Raw genomic sequence first — 27,232 nt, 5'->3', positions numbered from 1 at the left:
AGGGTGGGGCCTCACCTAGCTTTGCTCCGATTGGTCAGGACGCGTGAGGCATTGTGGGTCGCCGCGCTCCTGCTGCCGCCTCAGCTGTACGCGCCTCGCCATGTCGGGGTCCCCTGTAAAACGCCAGAGGATGGAGTCCGCTCTGGACCAGCTCAAACAGTTCACCACCGTGGTGGCCGACACGGGTGACTTCAATGGTGAGAGGACGCGGCGCATGCGCCCCGAATAAGCTGCGGCGCCCCCAATTTTGGGATCAGGACTGCTATGGGTGCCTGGGGCGGGGCCTCGCGGGCGCTGGAGCCGGGATTGGCTAGTCTGCGGAACTCTCAAGGTTCTACCCGGCCTCCGGGCTATTGGTGACCCTGGGGGCCCCTTGCGAAGCTTCCGTGGTTCGAGACTACGGTCCAAGGAAGAGTTCCGCAGACCCTGTGTATCCAGCCTACTATAACATAGGCTCAGCTTTGCAGCCGGTGTAGTCTGCAGGGCCGGGACGTCCTCTGTGGACACCACCTGATTTTGCAGCCTGTTGCATTGGCCTTCCAAGGTGGCAGGCAGCTGGTTACCGTCTGGGTACCCAGTGTGGCTGGACTCAGACCAGATGCACATACTAAATCAAGTGGTTATTTTATTGCCAAACCTCCTTCCCTTAGGGTTTTACAGTGTAGTCCAAGCTGGCCTGGAACTCCTTCCTGGTAATCCTTCTGTCTTAGCCTCTAAGTACTGGATCAGGCAGTGCCACCACTCCCAACCCAGATTTTCCTGGACTTGAAGAGAACTTGGAAGACATAGGTAGAAAGGCTTGCACTGCTAGTCTAGCTCTCAGCCTTGGAGAGTCGTGCAGCTGAGCTTGTTTCACATCTGCTGTGAAAATGAGACTTTGAGGAAATGCTCCAAGAGAGCCCAGTACAAAAGCACCTTCTGCTCTTTTCTGCTTTCTCACGGTGACTTGAGAAACAGGCTTTAATTCCTCATGAGTAAGTGCATTGTTTATCTCTCAGAGAGAGTGATTAGGCATATTTGGGCTGCTTAAATATAAAGGAAAGACAGACCTGTCCTGGGTCTATTAGCAAACCTGCCTGGCAGAAGCTGTGGGTTTGTCAGGGAGCTTCCAGAAATCCCTGTGAGAGTCCTGAGGTCTTTCCACTGTGTGTGTAGTACAGATCTTTTTTTTTTTTTTTTTTTTTCCTCGAGACAGGGTTTCTCCATAGCTTTGGAGCCTGTCCTGGAACTAGCTCTTGTAGACTAGGGTGGTCTCAAACTCACAGAGATCCGACTGCCTCTGTCTCCTGAGTGCTGGAATTAAAACGTGTGCCACCACGGCCCGGCTGTAGTGCAGATCTTACAGGTTAATGTTTATGATCACAGAGTGCAAGAGCCAGGCATGGTGGTACATGCCTGCATTTGGGAAGCAGAGGCAGGCAAGGCAGATCTCTATGTTTGAGGCCAGTCTGCTGTCCACATAGTTCAGGCCAGCCAGGTCTCAAACAAAAATAACAAAAGTGCATTCATTGATAGTGTAGTTTAATATACAAGTTAAATAATTATAAACGCTGCATTCAATTTGAGGTCTGTATTGTATGGTGTAGGTCCTTAACTCCTTGGGTGTCACAGGCGCTTGAAAATAGAATCTGGACTCTAATGGTGGGAACATTTGCCCCCTTTATTTTTCACTAAACCTAAGGGTCTTTTTTTTTGTTTTGTTTTGTTTTGTTTTTGTTTTTTTGTTTTTTCTTTCGAGACAGGGTTTCTCTGTGTAGCTTTGGAGACTGTCCTGGAACTCGCTCTGTAGACCAGGCTGGCTTCGAACTCACAGAGATCCGCCTGCCTCTGCCTCCCAAGTGCTGGGATTAAAGGTGTGCGCCACCAACGCCCGGCTAAACCTAAGGGTCTTTAGACCTTAAAGCTCATCTGTAGGAGTGGGACAGGGATCAAGCCCAGGGCATCACACCTACTAAAACGGGTACTCTATTGCTGAGCTGTATCCAGCCTTTGGGTCTGTGTGCCCTTCAAAGGACTCACACCTGAGCCAGCACCACTCCAGAGCACATTTTCCCCTACTTGTTATTTCGAAATAATTGCAGACTCCCAAGATGTTGCAAAAGTAGCCCATGTACCCTTTGCCCAGTTTCCCTAATGATGTCCAAATCAGGAAGCAGACACCAGTGAGCCATGCATTGTGCTGCCTGCAGACCAGGCCTGCTGTGGTTATCTCTGCAGCGGTTTCATAATGTGTAGGCTTATATTAGCACTACAAGGACACAGAGTTATCTCCTTCTTATCCTCAAAAGACTTATGGGCATAGTGGTGTAGACCTGTAATGTCATCCCAACATTGGAGAGGTTAAAGCAGGAGGATTACAAGTTTTAGAAAGAGTTAAGCAAGCTCATGTCCTCCTGGCAACTGAGCATTGCCCGTTCACTTGGATAGCTGAGCTGACAGGGGCTCATTGACTTTTCTGAATTCCTGAGGGAGGGGTACAGACCCTAATATGTTAAAAGAGCTAATACAGCTTGGCATAATATGTGTTCCCCTCTAAAAACAACAAAAAAATTATAAGAGCTGAAGCTAGTGTCAGTGTCTGCATGCCTATCAGTGGTTTAGGACTAGTGCACCACCTACTGGCTCTGGGGCAATAGGACAAACTTGTGGAGCCTGTTCTTCGAGCACCCTCATATTTCCCTTCCAAGTCATTAAAAATCAGCCTTTATTTGGGGGGTTGTTCTGGGGGTACCTATTTTGGTGTTGCTTATTATGTTTTTGTTTGAGATAGGGTCTCACTGTGTAGGCCAATATGGTTTGGTGGTGTGTTTTGTTTTGAGACAGTCTCACTATGTAGTCCTGGATGGTCTGGGACTCACTAAGTAGACCTTGAACTCCCAGAGATCCATCCGATGTCTGCTTCCAGGGTGCTGGGATTAAAGGTATGTGCCACCACACCTAGCTTATGCTTTGGTCTTTTGAGACAGGGTCTTGCTCTGAGACCCAGGCTGGCCTTAAATTCTCAGGCATCTGAGCTGGTCATAGGCTGTGCTGCTGTGCCAGCTCAAGTGTGTGGCATTGATTACTGTCTTCACATGGAAGCCAGCCTCTATGGATCTGCTGTGAGCATCGCATTGAGATCCACTTGGGCACTCTTCCCCATCTCAGGTGAAAGCTGCTTCTGGTCACTATGACAAAATACCTGAGAGGAACCGTGAGGTAAGGGAGGGATGATTTGTTTTGACCCACAGTTTCTAAAGTTTCGGTCTATTGTGTGGTAGAGGTCACAGGTAAAGCAGAGCAGCTCCTCTCAGGCAAACAAGAAACAGGGAGACAATGCCTGTGCTAGCAGACTCTCTCCTCTTATTCCATGGGGCCTCTAGTCTATCTAGGGGTTGTGATGTCCAAATTCTGAGCAGTTAATCCTCCTGGAAGCATAGACAAGCCCAGAGGTAGTTTAGATCTAGATGCTTCTTGATCCAATCCTACTGACAGCAAGATTAACCATCCACCTACTTTTGAAATATATTCATCTAGCCATTGATGAGTACAAGCCCCAAGATGCCACCACCAACCCATCCTTGATCCTGGCTGCAGCCCAGATGCCTGCCTACCAAGAGCTGGTGGAAGAGGCCATTGCCTACGGCAAGAAGCTGGGTGGGTGAGTATGGGTGATGAGAATTCTGTAGGTCCCACTCCTCAGATTGGCCATATTTCCCTCCCAATCCAACACTGTCTTTTGTTCATTGAGATGTGATTTGTATGGAGTAAATTGTGCTCACTGACTATGGCTCTGAGGCTTGCCAGTGTGAAGATCCCCTGTTGAGATGTAGAACACTGCCAGCCTTCCAGGTTCCTGTCTTTGACAGGCTCTGTAGCTCTGACTGCCATGCTTTGCTTTCTGGTTGTCATTACTTTCTTTGGTTTTTTTTGTTTGTTTGTTTGTTTTTGTTTTCTTTTATTTTTGGTACAGGGTCTCTACATAGCCATGGCTGTCCTGGAACACACTATGTAGATCAGGTTGGCCACCCAGAGCTCCACCTGCCTCTGCCTCCTGAGTGCTGAGATTAAAGGAATGCACCACCTTGCCCAGCTGTCATTACTTTTAGTAAATTGTGCATTGGTACAACTGTCACCATAATCTCTGATCCTCCTTCTTCTCCCTCCTTGCCCGTGTCCTCAGTTTCTTTCTTGTTTGTATAAGACAAGCTATCCCTGTGTTGCCAGCTGCTTTTAAGTATGCTTGCTCAGGCGCTAAGATAACATTGTGTGGTACCAATGTGCTGGCCTCTAATCTTTTATAATGTGTAGTCCTTTTTTTTTTTTTTTTTTTTTTTTTTTTGGTTTTTCGAGACAGGGTTTCTCTGTAGCTTTGGAGGCTGTCCTGGAACTCACTTTGTAGACCAGGCTGGCCTCGAACTCACAGAAATCCGCCTGCCTCTGCCTCCCGAATGCTGGGATTAAAGGCGTGCGCCACCAACGCCCGGCTATGTGTAGTCCTTTTTGATATAGTAATTGTAATATGTATGAGGCATGGTATGATGTTATACATTATACAGTGTGTGGTCAAATCAGGGTGATAGGCATCTTACTCTCCTTTTGGAGGTATCATTTCTTGGGGTTCCATAAAAATATTATAATGGGGGTGGTGGTGCACGTCTTTAATCCCAGCACTAGGGAGGCAGAGGTAGGCAGCTTTCTGTGAGCTTGAGGCCAGCATGGTCTACACAGTGAGTCCTAAAACAGCCAGGGCTGCATAGAGAAACCCTGTCACCAAAAACCAAAAAAAGAAAAAGTTCTGAAGATGATGGTGGTGTGATTCCCAACAATATAAGTTAACACTATTGAACTATAAACTTAAAATGGTCAAGATGGCATGCTTTTTGGGTGTTTCACTATTATATAGAGACCCTGTCTCAAACAAAGCAAAAACAAGTAGCATGTGCTCTCATGCCCAAGGTGGGGAGGCTGAAGGGAAAGAAGTTTTTGGCAAAAGAGTCAGAGTTGGTCTTATAGGTTCACCAAAGCCTTCAAAATTTCTAACACAACTTTCCCTGTGAATTTCAGGCCACAAGAGGAGCAGATTAAAAATGCTATTGATAAACTTTTTGTGCTGTTTGGAGCAGAAATACTAAAGAAGATTCCAGGCCGTGTATCCACAGAAGTAGATGCAAGGTAGGTGGGGATAGGGTAGGAAGGCAGTAGGTGTCCTGGTGGCATCAGTGGCTGAAGAGGTAGTTTGTTCTTGATATTCTCCACACTCATTCAGTGGTACAATGTACATAATATTGGAGACTAGACAATCTTGATTAATGGCTAACCTTGTGTCTTGTGTCTTTTATGAAAATATACTTTCACTAAGAGGTCTAGAAATTTGGTGATTTTTGTTTTTGTTTTATTTTTTGTTTTTTCGAGGTGGGGTATCTCTGTGGCTTTGGAGGCTATCCTGGAACTAACTCTTGTAGACCAGGCTGGTCTTGAACTCACAGAGATCCACCTGCCTCTGCTTCTAGAGTGCTGGGATTAAAGGCGTGCGCCACCACCGCCTGCAAAATTTGGTGATTTTGTTGTTAGGTTGTGTGTGTGTGTGTGTGTGTGTGTGTGTGTGTGTGTGTGTGTGTGTGTGTGTGTGTGTGTGTGTGTGTGTGTGTGTTTTCAAGATAGGGTCTCACTGTGTAACTCTTGCTGTCCTGGAATTCACTATATAGACCAGGCTGGCTTCCTTTAAACTCACAGAGATCAGCCTGCCTTTGTCTCCCCAGTGCTGGGATTAAAGGCCTGCGCATATATATACCTGGCAACTTACAGGGTTTCTCTGTGAAACAGTCTTGACTGTCCTGGAACTCATTCTGTAGACCAGGCTGGCTGTGAACTCACAGAGATTTGCAACATGAAAATTTCTTAAATGGGGCAGTGGTGGCATGTACTTTTAATCTCAGCACTCAGGAAAAGGTCAGGGATCTCTGAGTTTGAGACAAGCCTGCTCTACAAAGTGAGTTCCAGGACAGCCAAGGCTACACAAAGAAACCCTGTGTGGAAAAAATAACAAAATTTTATAAAGTTTTTATATGTATGAATATTGTGGGTTTTTTTGGGGTTTTTTTGTTTTTGTTTTTTTAATGTGTATGGGTGTTTTGTCTACATGTTAACCTGAAGAGGGTGTTGAATCCCCTGGAACTGGAAATATATTTGTGAGCTACCAAGTAAGTGCTGGGAATCAAACCCAGGTCCTTTTCTTAAGCACTGGGCCATTCCTCCAGCCTCTGGGTGTTTTGTTGTCTTTTTTAATGTTATTTAGAGACAGGGTCTCATGTAGCCCCAACTGACCTCAAACTTACTATGTAGTTGAGAATGACCTTGACTTTATATGGTCCTGCCCTTTCCTGGGTGCTGGGATTATGAGTCCACCACCATACTTAGTTTATGTGACACTGGGGATTTGGGCTTTGTGCATGATAAACAAGTACTCTACCAACTCAGCACAACTCTGACTCCCCTCCCCCCCCTTTTTTTTGTTTGGTTTGACTTTTTTGTTTGTTTTTGTTTTTGTTTTTTTCGAGACAGGGTTTCTCTGTATAGCTTTGGGAGCCTATCCTGCCATTCGCTCTGTAGACCAGGCTGGCCTCAAACTCACAGAGATCCACCTGCCTCTGCCTCCCCAGTGCTGGGATTAAAGGAGTGTGCCACCAATGCCCAGCTAGTTTGACTTTTTATCCATTTATTTTTCAGACCAAAATCTCTTTCAAAGATTTATTTTTATTTTATGTGTATGAGTGTTTTCTTGGATGTATGTATACTACATATGTGCCTGGTGCCTGTGGAGGCCAGAAGAGGGCATCAGATTCTCTGGAACTGAAGTTTAACAAGCTGCTATATTGGTTCTGGGAACCAAACCTGGGTCCTCTGCAAGAGCAGCAAGTGCTCTTAGCCACTGAGCCTGTCTTTCCAACCTGAAGGCAGTGTCACTTGTAGCACAGGCTGACCTTGAACTACTGATTCTCCTATCTCAGTCTCCTGAGTGCTGGTTACAAGGTTTGGCTACCAGTCCTGCTTCTGAAATTGTATCTCATGTTGCAGTGAGTCTAAAGTAGGAGGTGAGAAGGGTTTGCCCAATGAGCCACTCAGCTACAGAATACCCTGTTTCTGACATGCTTCTTTGGTGGATGTCCTGTGTGATCTGAGTACCTGGAGTAATGACTTTTACAGGCTTTCCTTTGATAAGGATGCAATGGTAGCCCGAGCCAAGCGTCTCATTGAGCTTTACAAAGAAGCTGGGATCAGCAAGGACAGAATTCTCATCAAGTTGTCCTCAACCTGGGAGGGAATTCAGGCTGGAAAGTAAGTATTCCCTACATAGAGGCAGCTTCTGATTCTGATTCTGTCCCTGAGCAGCCGGCACTAGTTTCTGGGGTTTGAAAGTCAGAGGCTTTTGACACACACGCATGCCATCTTTGCTCCAGGGTTAGCTCATTGCTAGTTAAGAAGGAATGCCTTTTGTCTCTCAGTCTCCTTCTGGTACAGTGAGGCCAAAACTTACATAAGTTTTAAAGAAACTTATCATCATACAAATAGCATGCTCTAAGTGGAAGAGAATGCAAAATGGTAAAAAACAGTCACACTCTTCTATGCTGCCTCCTCTAGAAGTAGTCATTCTATTCTAGGTAGGACCTGGGCAGCAGAGAGTCCTTTCTGCCCATATTTACTTTTTTCTCCACCTAGAACCACTGATTTTTATTCTGGATTTGCCAATTCTGGTCATCTCATATAAGTAGAGGCAGATCATATGTGAACTATTGTGTCTGACTTATTCAACATATTCTAGTGTCTATGCCTTGTTTCCTGACTGAACTTGCTTCCATTGGTAGGTGGATCTGTCTTTGGTTTTTGTCTTTTGTTGGGCATTGGGGTCTGTTACCACTTTGAGGCTGTTGAGAATAATGGTGTGAACATACATTTTGGTATGGACCTGGGTTTTTCTTTCTCGTGGTCAGTTACAAAGAAGCAGGCTTACTGGGTCACATAGTCAGGAGAGACTCTCTCCCATTTGGCTGAGCCAGCATGGTTTAAAGTGCACTCGTGTTTGGACACCCTCTGAAGCTGGCCCCTGGGAAGGGAACTGTGGCTGTAGCAGCCTAAGCATGGGCTTGCCTCTCAGGCCTCGATCACGTGGTGGTGATGGAGTGCTGCCCAGGAGTGAGTATTGGGCCAAGGGGCTTCTCAGGAGAGAGACTGGGCTTGCTGCAGGGCAGGGTAGCTCCAGGAAGAATGAGGTCCTAATCACCCTTGGTAACGACCCACTGCTTCTAGCCTAAGAGTAGAACCCAGAGAGCTCTGATGAGGGACTCCCATTGCAGTGCTGGAGCAGATGTGGACACTCAGGGCCTTTGTCTATATGCAGTGTGGCTATGATGGAGGAAGTCCTGGTCACTCCTTGTCCATACCCACCCTGCTGAGTCTCAAGCTTGTTCCTGCCCCTGCTCTTAAGAAACTGAAGAGTCTTGGGAGCAACGGGTGCCAGAGCTCAGCCTGAGGCTGCACTCAGCAGCACTCCTGCCCATCTTGTCCACAGGGAGCTGGAGGAGCAGCATGGCATCCATTGCAACATGACGCTGCTTTTCTCCTTTGCCCAGGCTGTGGCCTGTGCCGAGGCGGGTGTGACGCTCATCTCTCCCTTTGTGGGGCGGATCCTTGACTGGCATGTGGCAAACACAGACAAGAAGTCCTATGAACCCCAGGAGGACCCTGGTGAGCTACCTTTGAGATCACGGGAAAGAGGGAACTACTGTGTTGACTAGTAGGACTGGAGGACCAGGGCAGGGTGGGATCAGACAGCAGCTCTGGGCACCTCTAGGACCATCCTAGAACATGCCTGTATTTCCTCCAGGCGTAAAGAGTGTCACCAAAATCTACAACTACTACAAGAAGTTTGACTACAAAACCATTGTCATGGGCGCCTCCTTCCGTAACATTGGTGAGATCAAAGCGCTGGCAGGCTGCGATTTCCTCACCATCTCACCCAAGCTCCTGGGGGAGCTGCTCAAGGATAATACCAAGCTGGCACCTGTGCTTTCCGTCAAAGCGGGTAAGGCCAAGGGGCCCAGTAAGGACCTCTCTGTGGGCGGAGCTAAGGCCTAACCCTGATGGGAGAAACTCAGCCTAAGCTGAGGGACAGTTATGAGTCAAAGGGTAAGGCAGGCATGGAGAGCTGTGGTATCCTCCAGCCCAGACCAGTGACTTGGAGAAGATACATCTGGACGAGAAGGCCTTCCGTTGGCTGCACAATGAGGACCAAATGGCTGTGGAGAAGCTCTCCGATGGGATCCGAAAGTTTGCTGCTGATGCCATAAAGTTAGAGCGGATGCTCACGGTAAGTTTGTGTGGGCAGCTTTGGGCCTTTTCTCCTTCATCCAGGGGCAAAGTTGGTGCAGAGTTGAAACTTACTGCAGGAGCCTGGCATGGTAGCACAAACCTATAGTTCCATCTTTCTGGAGAATGAGGCAAGAGGATCACAGATTCAATAACCTCGGCAGGGAATGCTAGTACATGCCTTTAATCCACGCACTTAAGAGACAAAAGACTATCTCAAGAAACAAAACTAGATCCAGGTAGTGGTGGCACATGCCTTTAATCCTAGCACTCTGAAGTCAGATGCAGGCAGAGTTCCAGGACAGCCAGGGCTATACAGAGAAACTTAGGAAAAAAAAGCTATGTTTGTATGCTTTTTGTTGTTGTTGTTGTTGTTTCCCCCCTTAGGGGACCATAGGTCCCAGCTAGTTCTGAAGCCATACTGGGACCTTGGTGGGTCTTGTCTGGGGCCTTCCCTGCAGAGTAAGGGGCTGGCAAAATAAGGGACTAACATGATTACCTCTGGTCATTTCCAGGAACGAATGTTCAGCGCTGAGAATGGAAAGTAGCACAGCCTCGAGGCTGGACCCCAGACCTGCACTGCCTTTGAGCTGGCTCCATTGCACATGGCTTGTGATGAATCTTGCATTTTTTAGTGATTGGAGAAGGGATGGATCATAGGCTTCTGATTTTATGTGAAATTTTGTCTAATTCATTAAAGCAGTCGCTTTTCCTATGTTGTTTCATTTCACTGCTTTGTCACCATCCACCTAAGTACCACTCACCCCAATATTAGCTGTGATTGAGGTTGAGGCTTGGGTATGAATCCAGGCAATTGTGGCCCTCACCCTCATCTTGTAAAGCCCCACTGGACCACAACTGGGACATGAGATAGCAATGGTCTTTGACTTTTGGTGGTGAGACTATCCAATAGCTCCCTCTGAACCTGGTGTCCCTGTCCCCTGCCTAGTCTTAGAGGGTGCACTAGCAGCTTGGAAGACAAGTGGTGGGCTCTACTGAGGGCAGGGCAACTGCTGAACATAGTGCCCCAGAGCCAGGCCTGCCCACTGCCCAAGAGAGTAAGTCCAGCAGTTTATTTCTCCCATCTACATGCTCTGTCTGGTTTGGTAGCCAGGTTCTAAAGGACAGTGGCACCACCTTATGGGGACAGCATAGTATATGACACCAGCTTTGAAAGGGCATGGAAATACATGCCTATAATCTCAGTACCTGTAGGGCAGCAACCAGACTGCCCACATATGAGGGCATCCTGATTTACTTAGTGAGTTCTGGGTCTACAAAGAAACCCTATCTTTGCCAGGCGGTGGTGGCGCACGCCTTTAATCCCAACACTCAGGAGGCAGAGGCAGGCGAATCTCTGTGAGTTCGAGGCCAGGCTGGACCCACAGCCTCCAAAACGATACAGAGAAACCCTGTCTCGTAAAAACAAAAAACAAAAAACAAACAAAAAAAAAGAAACCCTATCTTTGCCGTGCATTGGTGGCACACACCTTTAATCCCAGCACTCAGAAGGCAGACACAGGGGATCTCTGTGAGTTCCAGGACAGCCTCCAAAACAATACAGAGAAACCTTGTCTAGAAAAAACAAAACAACAAAAAAAGAAACCCTATCTTTAAAATGAAAGCCAGGCAACAGTGGCCCATGCTTTTAATCCTAGCACTCGAGGCAGAGGCAGGTGGAAGCTCTGGTGAAAAAGACCCCCATGGGGGGTGGGGGAAGACGGCTCAGTGGTTGAGAGCACTGGCTGTTCTTCCAGAGGACTGGCCACGTTCAGCACCCACATGACAGCTCACAAGTGTCTGTAACTCCAGTTCCAGGGGATCTGACACCTTTAATACAGAGCAACTTCTCAGGCCCATTTCCCTAAATTCCCACCATAGATTGTTCTAGAGCTAAGTACCTACCTGGGCAGTCGAGCCCTATCCTGGATGGAGAAGTGGGGAGCAGCTTCTGCAATCTATCACAGCTAGGCTCACACTTTCCCTGATGAAAACCCACAAATATTCTATCACTTCCAGTCAGGATGACAGCCTGCGGGAGCAATGCTGCTGGAGGCTGACCTGCTTCAGCATACAGGCAGAGCCTTGTGCCCATACCACCCAATCTTCACCCATTGGACTAGCAATAGTGGGTCCTGAAAGGACAGCAGGGTTTTGAGTCTTTCCAACCTGGGAACTCCAGGGATACTAGCCAGGCATTATGTATGCTGTAAGGACCTCTTCGTTTTTTCAGACAGGGTGTCTGTACATAGTCTGGCTGTCAAGTAACTTACTATGTAGATCAGGCTACTTCTGGCTGGTATTAAAGGTGTGTACCACCACATACAGCTTTGTGTCAGAATTTATGGCCAAATGTTTGACTGGTGATATTCCATTGTAAAGAAACCACTAGCTGAGTGTGGTGACGAACACCTTTAATCCCAGGCCTCAAGGTTTCATTTCTCTTGAGTAATTATAAATGACTTTGTGAACATAACATGAGCTTAGCTGCCACTTTTTTTTTTTTTTTTTTTTTGGTTTTTTTGAAACAGGGTTTCTCTGTGGCTTTGGAGGCTGTCCTGGAACTAGCTCTTGTAGACTAGGCTGGTCTCCAACTCAAAGAGATCCGCCTGCCTCTGCCTCCCGAGTGCAGGGTTTTTGTCTTTCTTAAGATTATTAATTATATATATGTGTATACATATATATACATACACATATATATACAGAATAAAGAAAGAAAAAGGGAGACGGGGAGGGGGAGGGAGAGGGAGATAGAGAGGGAGAAAGAGGGCTGGAGAGATGGCTCAGAGGTTAAGAGCACTGACTGCTCTTCCAGAGGTCCTGAGTTCAATTCCCAGCAACCACATGGTGGCTTACAACCATCTACAATTCAATCTGGCGCCCTCTTCTGGTAGAACACTGTATATGTAAATAAATCTTTAAAAAGGAGAGAAAGAGAATGAAGTTCATGTAGAGCCAGCCAATCAGATTTTTAAGGTTTTGTCCAGGAGTATCCATCATTACATAGTCATAGTGTACATGGCAGACAGGAGCAGTGCAAGCCAGGGAGGAACCCAGGGACAGGTGGGCTCTTCTGCTTCCTGCTTCCTTCTTCCACTTGGTTCTAGACTTCCCTCATAAAGGTTATTAACCACCAAAAGGTATTTCTCCAGGTCTCTGGCACTAGTGCTATTCTAAAGCTTGGGATGTGCAAAAGTCAAGTGGAGATGGAAGCTGGGAGGTCCAAGTTACTTGGAAGGTTCTATTCCAGGGCTGGACAACTGCTCACTGGAGGCTACAGTCCAGGCCAGGTGCCCCAGGATGGACAGCAAACAAGCATGTCCACATAGCCATATAAGGTCCTCAGCAGAAGTCTGTCCAGGGTCTGGGAGACAGGATTCATGGCTATTCCTACTCCATAGAACCCAAGCCCCGAGCCTATCTGTAGCCTTTCCTTCCAGGAGTAGATGAAATAAATACCTGGGCTGAGGCTTCTGTAAGCCAGGGGCCATTGGACAGACTGTCGGATAACAGCAGCCTAAGGATCTCAAAGTGTGGCACTAATATTTTTTCCATGCTGTATGAGTCAGGGTAACATCACTGTGTCCATTCCAAGGACCACGCCAGGCTGAGCTGGGGCCTCTATTGCATTAAAAACCACAGGCTGCCGGGTGTTGGTGGCGCACGCCTTTAATCCCAGCACTTGGGAGGCAGAGGCAGGCGGATCTCTGTGAGTTTGAGACCAGCCTGGGCTACAAAAGCTAGTTTCAAGACAGCCTTCAAAGCCACAGAGAAATTCTGTCTCAAACCCCCCCAAACAAAACAAACAAAAAAACATAGGCCAGCAAGGGCAGATTTCTTCAGCAAGAATGCTGCCTGCTTAGGCCTTTGGCAAGATGAATTCAGAGCAAGCACCAGTCAGTCAGTCAGTCCCTTCCACATGGTTCTTACCAACAGCTAAAGGGATGGAAATAGCCAAAAGGCCATGGAAGAGCAACACCGGACCCTAAGATCCCACAGTAGACTGTCTCCCAAGGACGATTCTTCTTGGAATGTACAATTTGCAGTTCTCAGGGACTGCCTGACCAGCCAAGATGTTCCACACTATGTGCTGGAAATGGAAGGAGGGGGTTCAGTCTACATTAGAAGTGATATTCTACAAGTCTTAACTCCTGGAAGCCTCCAGCATTCCACAAGGTCCACATGGAGGCTTGAGGGCCCCGTAAGTAAGGACCAACAGAAGAAGCCACAATGACTTAAGCTGTTCTCTAGGCCACCAGGATCAGGGACAGCATCCAAGTTACTTCCTGTAGGATGAACACAGGGTCCAGACTCAGTACCAACAGGCAGAGGATCGCAGACAAAACTGCCCAGCAGAGGGAGCCAGTCACAAACCAGAATCCACCCAAACCCCTCCTCAGGAGCCTCACCGGTTGCCACAGAGGAAGAGCAGGTTCTGGACAGCAGGCACAGTGGAGTTTGCATTCTGGCCAGTGACCAGGTGGCGGTCCAGCACCACATGCACAGCGTCGGGCTCACTGGCTAAGACAGAAAGCACAAGCCTTAGGCCCACAAGGCCTAGACCCAGTCCCTGTCCCACCCACTGAGGAGCAATGAACACCAGGGGTTAGTAGGAAAGCCTGTCTAGGTGAACCATTCACCACAGGGACATGTATATGCAGGACCTAAGACACCAACCCAAGACACAGCAGGTAGCCCCACAAATCTAAGTGTAGGGCACCAACTTGAGCTCACCACTGAAGCCAGCACCAGAGTCCTTCACAAAGTCCTCAACAACCAGCGGCAGGCGGGCAAAGTCAGGTGCCCTGATGAGCTCGTACACAGAAGGCTGAAAGGGCAGGGCCTGAGTTAGACCAGCTAGTGACTCTACCCTGCCCAATGCCTTACTGTTCCCAAGACCAACCCCAAGGATCAGGCCGGTCAAATCAAAGCAGGAGCCTCAGCTACCACCTGGGAAGGATGAGCAAAGGCAAAACTCAGTCATCTTTTGAAGACTAAGCCACTATAGCTTAATGTGCCTTGCTCCCTCAGCATCAAGGCATAGGTGTGACCAAAATGAGATGGACTGGTATTCTCTGGAAGGAGTCTCTCCCTTTGTGGATTCCATGATGTTCACATGAGGGGCTGAGGCTCACCCCAGAGGGTCCCAGGCTCCGCTTGACCTCTTACACATCACGTGGACAAGGAGAGAACTGCTCTAGCAGTATGGGGACTAGCAGGTCACAGTGCCTGTAGGAATCTCTTCCTGGTTCAAGTAGGGGTGAGAAGATAGGATGGAACGGGAACTGGCTTGTCCATGAAAATACTCACCCCTGTCAGACTATAGCCTTGGAACACCCAGGACCTGTCTTCATTGGTAGCACAGCACAGGGCAGCAACACCATGGCCAATGGCACAAATGGGTTCTAAAAGCAGCATGGTACTCTGAGACCCTGGATGCTATCCTGGGTAGAGTCCCCTCCCAAGTGTCCCCTCCCGAAAGGTGGATGCTTCAAGACTAGAGTTTACTTGGAGCCCATGCTGCCTTGGTTTTAAGACATGTGCAAGCATACAGAACTCCCAGTCCATGTATCAGCCACTGCTTGCTTCAAACTGCAGAGAAGCCACTGTGCATCTGGGGTTAGTACTCCCAGGGGGTATCCTGCTCTGCAATAGGGCAACCCTGCCTCCTCCCCAAAGGCAACTTAATGGCCAGTGTATTCCCCTGGCTGAGGCAGCTAGGAACAATTGCTTCTTGTCTCAGTCCAGAAAGCCAGCTCTCATCAACAAAGGACACGGCATGGAGCCTGTCTGCATTCTAGTCTCTGGTGAGCATCCTGCCCCAGCCTACAGATGTGCTTATCATAACAGATGTTGCTGATTCCCACCAGGAATCCAGGCAGCATCCTGATTAACCTACCAAGGAAAGGGCTAAGAGGCCACAGTCATCGGCCCTCTCCTGGCCTTCAGAGGCTCACAGTGCAGAGACTAACAGCACACACATGAGGTTTAGTGAGATCACTCTTGTGCACATGGGCACAGAGCAAATTTACCTGTGTGCAGGTCAGAGCCACTGCAGCTCTCCAGTCCCATCTGATGGGCTGATGAAATCACCAAGCATGCCCAGTCCTGAATCCTAAACCCTGTACTCAATACCCACTCCATATCTGCCTTCCAGACCTAGTCTCTAGCTTCCTGACACCCACTGTTTGGTCATTCCCTCCTACTCCCCACCCAAGCATCTGCTTGCTAGTCTGTTCATCAGTTTCTTGTCACCCACTGCTCTCCGAGCGGAAGTGCTGCAGTATCCGAGCCAGGGACCCACTGCTGGCAAGGTCAGCCAGGGCGCCAGGACAGCTGGGAATCAGAAGAGCATGGTACCGGGCACCTAGGGGGAAGCCACAGGTCAAATAAGGGCCTGGCCATATACATAGGCACTCCACAGGGACCCACTAGCTATGTTACCACTTGTCACTTTCCCAACCTACCATCTATGGACTCAAGCTTAGCGGGGCTGGCATAAGCCTTGAGGCGGAAGTCTTGTACCCAACGTGCATTGTTCTCAGTCACATCCACAAAGTCCATGGCCTTTCCCTATAGAAACAGAGCCTAGGTGAGGGGTCAGCAGCAGCTTCTTCCCCCACATCTGAAAATCAGATTTCAAAACACCCCTTGGGGCACAAACACCCGCCCAGACAGTCACTTTCACTGGCTGGATCAGGCAGGGAGCTTCCAGTGGCTAGAGAGAGAGAAAAATCAAGTACAAGGTGGTCCCAGAGAACCAAGGCACCAGTGTACAGTAACCCAGTACAACACAATGCTGAGGTCTTAGCACAGGATCACTATACCCACCGTCCCCAGTCTCCCGATCATAAAGTAGCAACAACTGAGCCAGGTGGTTGTGGCGTACGCCTTTAATCCCAGCACTTGGGAGGCAGAGGCAGGTGGATCTCTGTGAGTTCGAGGCCAGCCTGGTCTACAAGAGCTAGTTCCAGGACAGCCTCCAAAGCCACAGAGAAACCCTGTCTCGGAAAAAAAAAAAGGAGCAACAACTGTCCCACTCACATGATCACATTATGACTTCAAAACATGCAAATACACAATACACATTTGCTGTGACCCATTCATATCTGATGTTCCCAGGACCACAATGCAAGAATCAAGAATCTGTCCTGTAACATCTCTCTCTCTTTTTTTTTTTTTTTTTGGTTTTTACGAGAGAGGGTTTCTCTGTATTGTTTTGAAGGCTGTCGGTCCAGCCCGGCCCCGAACTCACAGAGATCCGCCTGCCTCTGCCTCCCGAGTGCTGGGATTAAAGGCGTGCGCCACCACCGCCCGGTGTCCTGTAACATCTCTGCACAGCCACCTCACTTCCTGTTTCTGCCCAGCCATCTTACTTTTTGTTTCCACCCAGCCACTTCACTTCCTGTCTGTCTGTACAGACCTCCTGACCTTTATGGTTAGCTAGTGGCAAGCTCCATCTTCTGATTTTCAGACAAGCTTTATTTGTACAAGCAAGATACCACCACACTCTCCTGTTAGGAGCATCTGTACAGGACCTGCATGCACACTAGGATCAAGTCTTACCTTTCACTTATAGGCCTGCGAAAGTGCAGGTCACAATGAAAAAAGCTCCCTTAACACAGGCAGTTATAGTCCAGGGAGTTGGGACGCTGACTTAAGGATCCCACCAAGTTTGATTGTAGATCCTCTTACCTGGAGGTAGCTCCCTCCTGGCCCTGTCAGCTACAGAGGGCTCTCTATACTCTCCTAGCCTCACCCAAAAAAGGAGAGGATCTCAGGGGTTCGCTGGAGAAGAGTGACTGTACTCACCCCAGGGGTGGCCACCTGCAGGTTGAAGGCGGCACTGGCCAGGGTGAAGCAGTGGGAGAAAGACGCGGCTGACACTCCTGCAAAAGAGGGTTTCAAAAAGGCAAAGGCTGGGCTGACACTCCCGCAAGACAGGGTTTCAAAAAGGCAAAGGCTGGGCTGACACTCCCGCAAGACAGGGTTTCAAAAAGGCTGGCAGGGCCAGCTGGCCCGTCACTACTCCTTGGAGACGGCCTCAACGCTCCTGGGGACTGTCCTGTTCCTAGAAGCAGCCTTAGGAGCACTCCATTTCACCCACCCCAGGGTCTACACCCAGGGGGCAGGACAGCAGCATTTCAGGTTCAGAAATATGTAACTGAGATGCCCACAGCTGGTCTCTGACTCAGCCAGTTTTGGCCCCTGGCCCGAGGAAGATCTGCAGGTGCTCCATTGGTTCTGCAGTCTCCCAGAATAGGCCCCCTGCTGACCTAATACCTCTGTCTTCAGGCCCCAGTTCACTTTAACTGTCTACCAACAGCCCTATACCCTTGGCTGAATCCACCCTTTCCCACTACAGGTGCTTCCGAAGGCAAACATTTGGGTCATCCCCTACAGACCCACAGTATCCAAGGTCTCCACGGCCTGGGGAGAGCAACAGTGAACATGTCATAGAAGTAAAAGCAGCAGGACAGCATGGTGTTTGGGGCACTTCCCACACCCGGGACACCTAGAAGGTCCCATCATCCTAAGAGTGTAAGATTGTGCCCCCACCATGCTATTCACAGCACTCTTCTGATCACCAAGAATACTTCAAGGGGAGGGAAAAGGAGAGGGACCTGAAATTGACATGTGAAGCAACCTTGTTTCTAATTTAAATTTACAAATAAAAATTAAAAACAAAAACAGAATACTTCAAAAAGGAACAAAGCTTGCCTAGCTCATTTGACTCCAGACCCCGGGTGAGCACGCCTTTAATACCAGCACCTGGGAGGCAGAAGCAGGTAGATCTCTGAGCTGGGGGACAGCCTGGTCTACAGAGTGAGTTCCAGGGCAGCCACACACACACACACACACACACACACACACACACACACACACACACACACACACACCTGTCTCAAAAAAAAAACAAGATTAAAGACGGTTTATGGGTACAACCTAGCCTCCCTCAGCTAGGAGCAGAGACTCACATCACATTCTGCAGTGCAGTGGAGTGTGCTGGTTTAATCTAAGGGCTTTAGCTTCATCATTCCTTCCCTCTCTGTCTCTCTGTCTTTTGCATGCTTTTTTTTTTCTTTTTTCTTCAAGACAGGGTTTTTCTGTGTAGCCCTGGCTGTGCTGGAACTAGTTCTGGCCTTGAACTCACAAATATGCGCCTGCCTCTGTTTCCTGAGTGCTGGGATGGAAGCCATGGGCCACCACTACCCAGCCTTTCCTTGTCTTTTTGAGACAGCATCTCATGTGGCCATTAATCTCTTTATCCTCCTGCCTCCAACTCCTACACTAGGCTTTTGGTTTGTGGGTTTTGTTTTGGTTTAGTTTAGTTTTTGAGTCAGGATCTCACTATGTAGCCCTGATGGCCTGGAACTTACTATATGAGTTCCAGACTGGTCTCAAACTCCCAGAGATCCATCTGCCTCTGCCTCCTGTGTGCTGGGAATAAAGACACTCACCAATAGGCCCAGCTTCTTTACTTTCATGACTTAATACATTTTCAGTGACCGACCCCATACTCTCTAGTAAGGCCTACCTAAAAGCAGGTGTAGATTCTCCCAACTCTCCCAGGGCGGAGCAGTACCCTCAGGCCCCTCCCATCACCACCTGGGACGCTTCTCTGGAACCCAGGGGTTCAACAGTCCAAGAGGCCGTGGTACCCTCACGCTCATGCTTGCTTGAGATGCTATATACGGTTCGGTTCGAGAGGGAAACCCCCCAGTGACTATCTTGGGCCAGACAGTTCCCTAAAGACCCGTGAAGTAATCATCTGTCCAGCGTCCCAGACACACACGAGCAGTCAGAACCCACGACCAACAGATCCGCTTCTGTGTGCGGGTCCTTTCTGTGCCGCTCTTTCAAGCAATCCCTTTCAGGATCGCTTCCTGGAGGCGCGTGAAGGCAGGCCCAGGATCAGGGACAGAGAGGCAGGAATGGTGGACAGAGTGCCGAGCCCCTGTGGCTGACCTGGGGACAGGGTCATCTCTACAGTTGCTGGCCACCCTGCCTGCTGGCTCAGACAACACTGCCTGCCCCGGGGAAACAAGTGCAGGGTGCCAGGATCCCAACCCCTCAGGTACAAACGTTGACCTGGAGTCAGAAAGGCAGGTCACTGCGCCACACAGCCGCCCTGCGCGCCTCACCTTCGGAAGCGCCGCTGGCCACCAGCAGACAGGCAGGCCTGTTGGGCAGCCGCTCCGACGCCATGGCTGCAGACCCGCCTGATGCTACCGGCTGATGCTAGTGCACTAGGGGCGGGGTGAAGTGGGGCGGGGCTCGCCTGCCGCGGGAGTGGTATGCGCGTGCGCGAGGCTCCGAGGGCGGGGCTCGCCTGCAGGATGTGCCGGGTTGGGGGGCGGAACTGGCCTGCAGTTGGGGGCAGCATGCGCGTGCGCAAGGGCTGGTGGACGGGGCTGCATACGCTTCGGGTAGTGACCCGATTGCCGGCGGTTGGGAGAGACCTGTGACCCTCAGTTGAGCGCAGCGGGCTGGGCCGACGTTACTCAGGGTCTGAGTTGGCCACAGGGCTACCGCGCCTTGGGCATCTGCCCGCAAGTTGAACCCGGTTATACTGTCTGGGAGCGAAGGCCGGTCAGGCCGACTGGATGAGGGGCACCGGAGGTGGGTCGCGTGTGGGCGGGTCTTCTTCCGCGTGTTTGGGAAATTCCAACAAACCACTGGGTCCTTGGACTTTGAATGAACCTGGGGAGATTGTAAAGTCACTTCCTGAACTGTGGACGCCTCCGGGGCTTTATGTTGAGTTTCCTGGGGAGGCCAACCTGTATCTAAAGCGATTGTTCCTTATGTTGTACCGCATCAGTCTGGGCTTCCTAGTGGAGCCTAGGAAAAGGAGCCTAGAGCCCAGGGTCCTATGCTGTCTGGGTGGTGAAGTTTGAGGATTCACGGGCCAGAAGTCAGACCCCAAGCTGGACCTAGCCACGAGGTAAACCTTGTGGATCTGTGGACTGCCCCACCGCTAAAAACCCACCTGCTGACATAAAGCCCGTGAAGGGGGCAGCTTGCACGTGGCCAAAGGTTCACATACTCAAGCTCACCTTTGTGCTGCCCCCAAAGCAGTCTTAATGGCAGAGCCAGCAGTCGGCTTGAGTCTTGCGGAGGAAAGGATTTAATTCAACTCCCAGGTGTCAGAAGTAAGTTTTGGGTGGTAAATAAAGACACCACCATTCCAACTGAAGTGTCTGGACGGGGCAAATTTTACTCTTGACCAGGAGAGTGTGCTCGAGGAAAGAGTGAACACACCAAGGCAGGAAGTGCCTTTGGTTTCCATTCTAACTCAAGCGGTGGCTGTGTCTTTTCCCTTTGGCTGGGGTCCCACCTCACAGTATTATTCAATTGGCTGGTCTAAAAAGAACCACAAGGCCGGGCGTTGGTGGCGCACGCCTTTAATCCCAGCACTCGGGAGGCAGAGGCAGGTTGATCTCTGTGAGTTCTAGGCCAGCCTGGTCTTCAAGAGCTAGTTCCAGAACAGCCTGCCTCCAAAGCCACAGAGAAACCCTGTCTCGAAAAACCAAAAAACAAACAAACAAACACACAGGAAATGGAGGAAGGCAAAAGGAAAGGGTCCCTGACTGAAGGAGAACCACCACTTCCAGGCCATCAAATTCCTAGAACAGCTGGGGCTGTTACATAGAGAAACCCTGTCTTGAAAAAAAAATTGAATATTTCATCCTAAACACACATTTTATAGTATTTGATAGAAAAGAATAGTATTTGATATTTCTTACAGGTTGCAATGCTGAGAAGTCAGAGCGGGAACTGGAGTAGAGGCTGTGAAGGAACACTGCTTACTGGCTTTTTTAGCTGCTTTTCTTACACCTGGCCAGAAAAAGACATCTCACACATTATGCTAATCCTCTCTCTCCAATCAATGAGCAATCAAGAGATGCCCCCCAGACATGCCCACAGGCCAATCCATACAAGCAATTCCTCAACTGAGGCTCCCTCTTCTGAGGTGTGTCAGGTTGACAGCTGAAGCTAACTGACACTTCAATGTCTACTCATACCCCCAGCTTGCCTCCTTGAACTCGGGACTTGTTAAACCATCATCTGTTTCTAAGTGAGAGATGAAGGAGCAAGCGGAGGCTCCAACCCTGACAGCAGCAGCAAGGCTGTTGAGGGTGCCCAAGGGTGATGGTCTGTACCATGCCTGACAGATGATTCAGCATGGCTAGGAGGAAACATTCCTAAGTAATTCTATGACCTGTGTCCAGAGTGGCATGTTTGTGAGTGAGCAGAGTGTCTGGTTTCCAGAAGCGCCTGTGAGAATGTGGAATCAGCATTCAGGCTTAAATAGGCAGATGAAACGGGAGCAGTGCTTGGCCAGGAGCGGTGCTCTGGATCTGACTTTCCTAGACCATCCTCCTTTTGTCTCCTGTGATCAGTGGGAAGGATTTGCAGTCCTAACACTTTGCCTGGGGTCAGGCCCTAATGTGCTGAGCAATGTCCCAGATCCTATGTGCTTAGGTAGGTATACTGGTACATTTGCCCCCAGGGCCTTCCTGCTACAGTAACCAGGCCCTGCCCCTCCACCCATTAGCATCCTTCAGGGCTGACATCTGAGCCTGGACACCTAACAAGATCAGGGCTGCACTGGGGAGTAATGGACAGGTTTTGTCACTTGAGATAGAGCACTGGAGCCTCCAGGGTGTCTTTGGACAAGACCATGACCCCATCATGAGGGAGGATCAGTGCCCCATCCATCAGCAAGTGCCCCCATGTGGTGAAGGTAGTGGAGGCTTGAGGACTACATATATAGGGTTTGTTTGTGTGTAGAACTGAGCCATAGGAGCTCTTGATATTGGCGGCAAGTTGGGCATCAAGAAAGAGGCACTCCTTTACCTGGCACTCAGGAGGCAGAGTCAGGTGGATCTCTTTTGAGGCCAACCTGGTCTACATAGAAGTTCCAGGACATTCAGAGCTATGTAGTGAGACCCTATCTTAGAAAAAAAAAAAAAGCCATGCGTTTCTCATATCGAGAACCTGTTTCTGCTGGAATGAAAGGGTAGGTGAGAAGTCCTGAGAGACTGCTGGACTGACCTGTGCTGCAAGTCCTGCCTCCTGTCACTCCTGCCCCTGGCCTTTTCCTGGCCTCCGCACGCCTGAGAGCTCTTTTCTATCAACCTCCCAACTATCTCTAAGCCTGGGGCACCAGCTGCAGCATCTGCTAAGTACTGCCCTTGGGAGAACACCCTTACATGGGTATTGCCCTGAGTACCCCTCTGTTAGTTCAGGTGGCCATCTATGCCTTGAAATGAGGACTAAGTGTTTGGAGGGACAAAGTTCTCTTGGGATTGAGGGACAATCCTTACCATGTAAACACTCTTCAGGGTGGAGGGTGGGGAGCTACCTAGAGTTAAGAGGTAGCCTTCAAGACACAGATGAAGCTGGGTGATAGTGGTGCACGCCTTTAATCCCAGCACTTAGGAGGCAGAGGTAGGATCTATGAATTTGAGGCCAGCCTGGTCTACAGAGCAAGTTCCAGGACAGCCAGGGCTACACAGAGAAACCCTGTCTCAAAAACTAAAGACCCAGATGAAACCCTTTTCCCAATAGGACTCAGGTGAGGCCCTCCCGGGCCATGTCTGTAGCCTCCAAGGTAAGTCATGCAAAGCTATACAAAGCGAGCAGCACACAGCCAGTGTCAGCCTTGTTGTCAGGTATGGAGTTGTGAAGGCTCCTTCACCTAAGGTGGGTCTCTGCAGTATTGGTGAGACTGGCTAAGGCAGCTGGCTGCCCAGAGGGTGTCTAGCCTGTGGGTCAGTGATGATTTTGTGTCGCTAAGTAGGATGATGTGGCCTAGAGGGGGTCCCTGCAAGTAACAAGGAAGGGGTAGCAGAGGACAGGTCTTTTCTCAGACACCCGGAGACCCATGGGGCTGCAGTGGGCAGGGAAGAAACTTAGTATAGTTGTGCATCCCTCTCATTGAGGAGCTAATCCAGCCTGGAGACATGAGCCACCTCATCTGCCCTCTGAGGATTTGACTGCGTGTGTCCTCTTCCCTTCTTGGAATTGTTAGGCAAACAAATAAAATCAGTCACTGTGAAACAGCAAAGAAGATTCTGTTCTTGGCCAAAGAGAAACTTGAATAGAGCTCAAATCCTCTTCTCAGCCGTGGCAGCTGGAAGTCATAGATGTGACCCGGAAAGTGTTGGGAGTGTTGGGTACCTAAGTGTGGGTAGAGACGCCTCTCCCTATCCTGCTGGTCTCCCTCCTCGCTCGTAGCCCAGACTGAGTACTAGGTTTGGGATCACTGGTGAGAATTTTCTAATAATTGGGTGCTTTTAGCCAGTTGTTGGTGGCCCATGCCTTTAATCCCTGCACTCGGGAGGCAAAGGCAGGCAGATCTCTGTGAGTTCGAGGCCAGCCTGGTCTATAGAGCAAGTTCCAGGACAGCCTCCAAAGCCACAGAGAAACCCTGTCTCGGAAAAAAAACAAAAAATAAAAATAAAAAAAAGAATTGGGTGCTCTTCTCTGACACTTTTCCAGCATTGTCATAGTTCCTATCATGTGTGGTGGCATTAAAGGGCAGGGCCTTTACTGAGGATATGCAGAGCAATTAGATGGGAAGGAGCTTAAGGTGAACGGCCTCTATTGCAGCAGAAGCCTAGCTGGTCTGCTTTTATCTCCTATTCCTGAGGGTTGAGTGGGCAGCTGGCCAACTTCCTTATTTCTAGGATGCAGAAACACACCAACAAGCAGGTGCTTATTTATTATGAGGCTGGCCAAGATCTTACCATATAACCTTGAACTCTGTTTTTGTTGTTGCTGTTATTTTGTTTTTGTTTTTAGTTTTCAAGACAGGATTTCTCTGTGTAGCTTCGACTTTCCTGGAACTCACTACATTAGACCAGGCTAGCCTTGAACTCAGAAATCTGCCTGCTTCTGCCTCCCATGTGCTGGGATTGAAGATGTACATCATCACCCATTCTGCTAACATTCGACTCTTGATCCCGCTGACTGTTAGACCACCTTGCTGGACAGGCTAGAGCCAAAGGCAGGTGAGGCCACATCTTGACGAAGACTGCTTAGTTATGTATATCTCTTGCCCTCTAAACCTAACCCTCTTGCTGTGACCCAAAGATAGATTTGGGGGCCACTGAAGACCATTGTTTGAATCCACATTGAATAAATCTCATTTTCACTACTTGTTTCTTTTTTGTTTAGTTTTGAGACAGGTTCTTATTGTGTAGCCTTGGCTTTTCTGGAACTCTGGAACCAGACTGACCTCAAACTTACAGAGATCTACCTACCTGCCTCTGTGTGTGTGTGTGTGTGTGTGTGTGTGTGTGTGTGTGTGTGTGTGTGTGTGTGTGTTTGCAAGTGCTGAATACTGGAACTGTTTGGGGTGTTTTTTTATTTTATTTTTATATGCATTGGTGTTTAGTTTGAACATATACCTGACCTATGTGAGGATGTCAGATCCCCTGGAACTGGAATTATAGACACTTGTGAGCTGCATGTGGATGCAAGGGATTGAACCTGGGTCCTCTGGAAGAGCAGCCAGGGCTCTTAAGCACTGTGTCATCTCTCCAGCCCTTGTTTTTTGGTTTTTGTTTGTTTTGTTTTTTTAAGTGTGGGTTGTGGTTGCACTCAAGGCCCCATGATTTCATGGAAAGTGCTTGTCCACTGAGCTGTCTCCCCAGCTCCTCACTTGCCTGTTACTTCTTTAGCTGCCATACTGGGGATGGGTGGCCAAGCCTAGCCTGTTAGGACTGTCAAAGGCCAAACACTGAACCAAACAACTGGAACAATTAGTGAGACTGCTGACGCAAAACAGGACTTTCACTTCAAAGTGAGTAGAAGATGTTTGTTCTGAACCCAATATGAGTGATCATGGTCCAGGAACACTACTGAAGTTGCCCTGAATGGGTTCCAGTGTAGATGTGGTTATATGAACTAGTTACAAAGCAAAAAGTCATAAATGGAGGTATTTGTCACATACGTTGGTATGGGAGCGTCAGATCGTCGGTAGGTAGCTGAGAAATCTAGGCTCTAGGTTTCAGATGCTGTCTGATAATGTTCTTTGCTTTTTAGTTGGTAGAAGTCAGAGTTAGTACAGTCCAAAGGTTCTTCCTGATAGAAGAGATGGACAATGAGTAACTAAGAAGATAACTAAAGATAGCCTAAGATAATTTGGCCCTGGATCTGGAACATTCCGACTCTACACAGTTAATCATGAGGTTGTACTCATTCAGTAAACCTTGTAGAATCTTTTTTGGGGGGGTTGTTTTGATTTTTGTTGTTGTTGTTGTTGTTGTTTTTCCAGACAGGGTTTCTATGTGTAGCTTTGTAGACCAGGCTGGTATCAAACTCACAGAGATCTGCCTACCTCTGCCTCCAGAGTGCTAGTGCCACCACTGCCCAGCAGAATCTTTTTTTTTTTTTTTTTTGAGACAGAGTTTCTCTGTATTGTTTTGGAGAGCAGCAAAATCTTTTTTTTTAAAGATTTTATTTATTTATTTATTATGAATACAACATCCTGCCTCTATGTATGTCTGCAAGCTAGGAGAGGGCACCAGATCTCATTACGGATGGTTGTAAGCCACCATGTGGTTTCTGGGAATTGAACTCAGGACCTCTGGAAGAGCAGTCAGTGCTCTTAACCTCTGAGCCATCTCTCCAGCCCCGCAAAATCTTTTTTAATGATTTTAATTTTATGTGCATTGGTGTTTTGTTGTGTGTGAAAGTGTCAGATCCCCCCCCCAACTTGAGTTAAAGACAGTTATGAGCCACCATATGAGTGCTGGAAATTGATGGTCCTGTAGAACAACCAGTGCTCTTAACTACTGAGCTACCTCTCCAGCCCTGCCTTGCAGAATCTTTAATATAGGTGTGAGTTCTACCCCTCCACCCCAGATCTTGACTTTGCAGGTATAAGCAAAGTTGGCCTTTCTTTCCATCTGTCTCCCTTTCTCCTACATCTAAGAGGAGACTGAGAGGTGATCACAGTCATTCTAGGGTGTGGGTCCCTACCTGAGCTGCACTTTCATGCTAGAGAGTACCCACCACCAATGTCCTGCAGAAGCCCCATGTGTATCAATCAGTGGCTCAAGATGTGGACAGGAAAACTGCTTTGTGTTAGCACAGATGCTCAGAAGAGACAAATGCTGATGGCTACAGCTCCTGGGGCTCCTGAGTCTTTTGGGACCTAGCTTAGAAACAGGCTCTTTGAAGCTGCTTTTGCTGAGCCTGTGAAATGGTCAGTGGGCAAAGACCACCAAGCCTGACATCCTGAGTTCCATTCCTAGGATTCACATGAGGAGAATAGATTCCCTTCCCAAGTTGTTCTTGACCTCCATATGTGCTCATACGCACAAAATAGAAACAAAATTTGTTTTCAATTATTTTATGTGCACAGTGTTTTGCCTGCACATACATCTGTATGAGGGTGTCAGATCTTGGAGTTACAGACAATTGTTAACTACCATGTGGATACTGGGAACTGAACCCTGGTCTTCTGGAAGAGCAGTCAGTGAGTGCTCTTAACTGCTGAGCCATCTCTTCAGCCTGAAATAAATTTTAAAAAATTTTTTTGGTTTTACGAGACAGTTTCTCTGTTTTGGAGGCTGTCGGTCCAGCCTGGCCTTGAACTCACAGAGATCTGCCTGCCTCTGCCTCCCGAGTGCTGGGATTAAAGGCGTGAGCCACCAACGCCCGGCAAATTTTAAAAATTTAAAAAACATTTTATCAGAAAAGCATCTCCAGTTGGGCTCACAAGAGAACCATAGTGGTTAATTTTGATTGTCTTGATAGGTTTCAGAATCCTCAGGAAAACAAGCCTCTGGGCATGTGTAAGGGTTCCTAGATTAGGTTGACTGATGTGAGAAGATTCACACAGAATGTGGGGACATCATTCCCTAGGCTG

At 48.7% G+C, this 27,232-nt stretch overlaps 2 protein-coding genes across 3 annotated transcripts; one reads left to right on the top strand and one right to left on the bottom strand.

The window, feature by feature from the left end:
- Positions 1–38: 38 nt before the first annotated feature.
- Taldo1 (transaldolase 1) lies at positions 39–10,060 on the top strand. Its single transcript, XM_040751492.1, has 8 exons — positions 39–197; positions 3,517–3,640; positions 5,047–5,154; positions 7,186–7,317; positions 8,549–8,724; positions 8,864–9,061; positions 9,201–9,346; positions 9,861–10,060. The coding sequence occupies exons 1-8, from the start codon at positions 101–103 to the stop codon at positions 9,891–9,893; spliced, it is 1,014 nt and encodes a 337-aa protein (XP_040607426.1). The 5' UTR covers positions 39–100; the 3' UTR covers positions 9,894–10,060.
- Positions 10,061–12,289: 2,229 nt separating this feature from the next.
- Gatd1 (glutamine amidotransferase class 1 domain containing 1) lies at positions 12,290–19,624 on the bottom strand. 2 transcript variants are annotated; one of them, XM_040751488.1, is made up of 8 exons: positions 19,491–19,624; positions 17,158–17,234; positions 15,813–15,918; positions 15,605–15,712; positions 14,656–14,750; positions 14,080–14,173; positions 13,755–13,866; positions 12,290–13,631 (listed from the first exon to the last, which is right to left on the bottom strand). In XM_040751488.1, exons 1-8 carry the CDS (start codon positions 19,552–19,554, stop codon positions 13,625–13,627), a joined length of 663 nt encoding a protein of 220 aa, XP_040607422.1. In that variant the 5' UTR covers positions 19,555–19,624; the 3' UTR covers positions 12,290–13,624. The 2 variants fall into 2 exon arrangements, with proteins under 2 accessions (XP_040607422.1, XP_040607424.1); XM_040751490.1 differs by lacking the exon at positions 12,290–13,631 and having other exon boundaries at positions 13,751–13,866.
- Between the last annotated feature and the right edge of the window lie 7,608 nt (positions 19,625–27,232).

Source organism: Mesocricetus auratus, unplaced genomic scaffold, assembly GCF_017639785.1.
Source record: "Mesocricetus auratus isolate SY011 unplaced genomic scaffold, BCM_Maur_2.0 Super-Scaffold_4256, whole genome shotgun sequence".
In the NCBI taxonomy this organism is placed as follows: Eukaryota; Metazoa; Chordata; class Mammalia; order Rodentia; family Cricetidae; genus Mesocricetus; species Mesocricetus auratus.
The sequence above is the reverse complement of the archived record's forward strand: the minus strand, read 5'-3'. Positions and strand labels throughout refer to the sequence as shown.

Bases quoted from the DNA above. Each gene is read 5' to 3' on its own strand.
- Taldo1 (XM_040751492.1), top strand. From the start codon at position 101: ATGTCGGGGTCCCCTGTAAAACGCCAGAGGATGGAGTCCGCTCTGGAC. The intron at 3,641-5,046 runs GTGAGTATGGGT...TGTGAATTTCAG, and splicing joins TACGGCAAGAAGCTGGGTGG to GCCACAAGAGGAGCAGATTA. The intron at 8,725-8,863 runs GTGAGCTACCTT...TATTTCCTCCAG, and splicing joins TGAACCCCAGGAGGACCCTG to GCGTAAAGAGTGTCACCAAA.
- Gatd1 (XM_040751488.1), bottom strand. From the start codon at position 19,554: ATGGCGTCGGAGCGGCTGCCCAACAGGCCTGCCTGTCTGCTGGTGGCC. The intron at 15,713-15,812 runs GTAGGTTGGGAA...GCTTCCCCCTAG, and splicing joins TAAGCTTGAGTCCATAGATG to GTGCCCGGTACCATGCTCTT. The intron at 13,867-14,079 runs GTGAGCTCAAGT...TTTCTGTCTTAG, and splicing joins CTCTGGTGCTGGCTTCAGTG to CCAGTGAGCCCGACGCTGTG.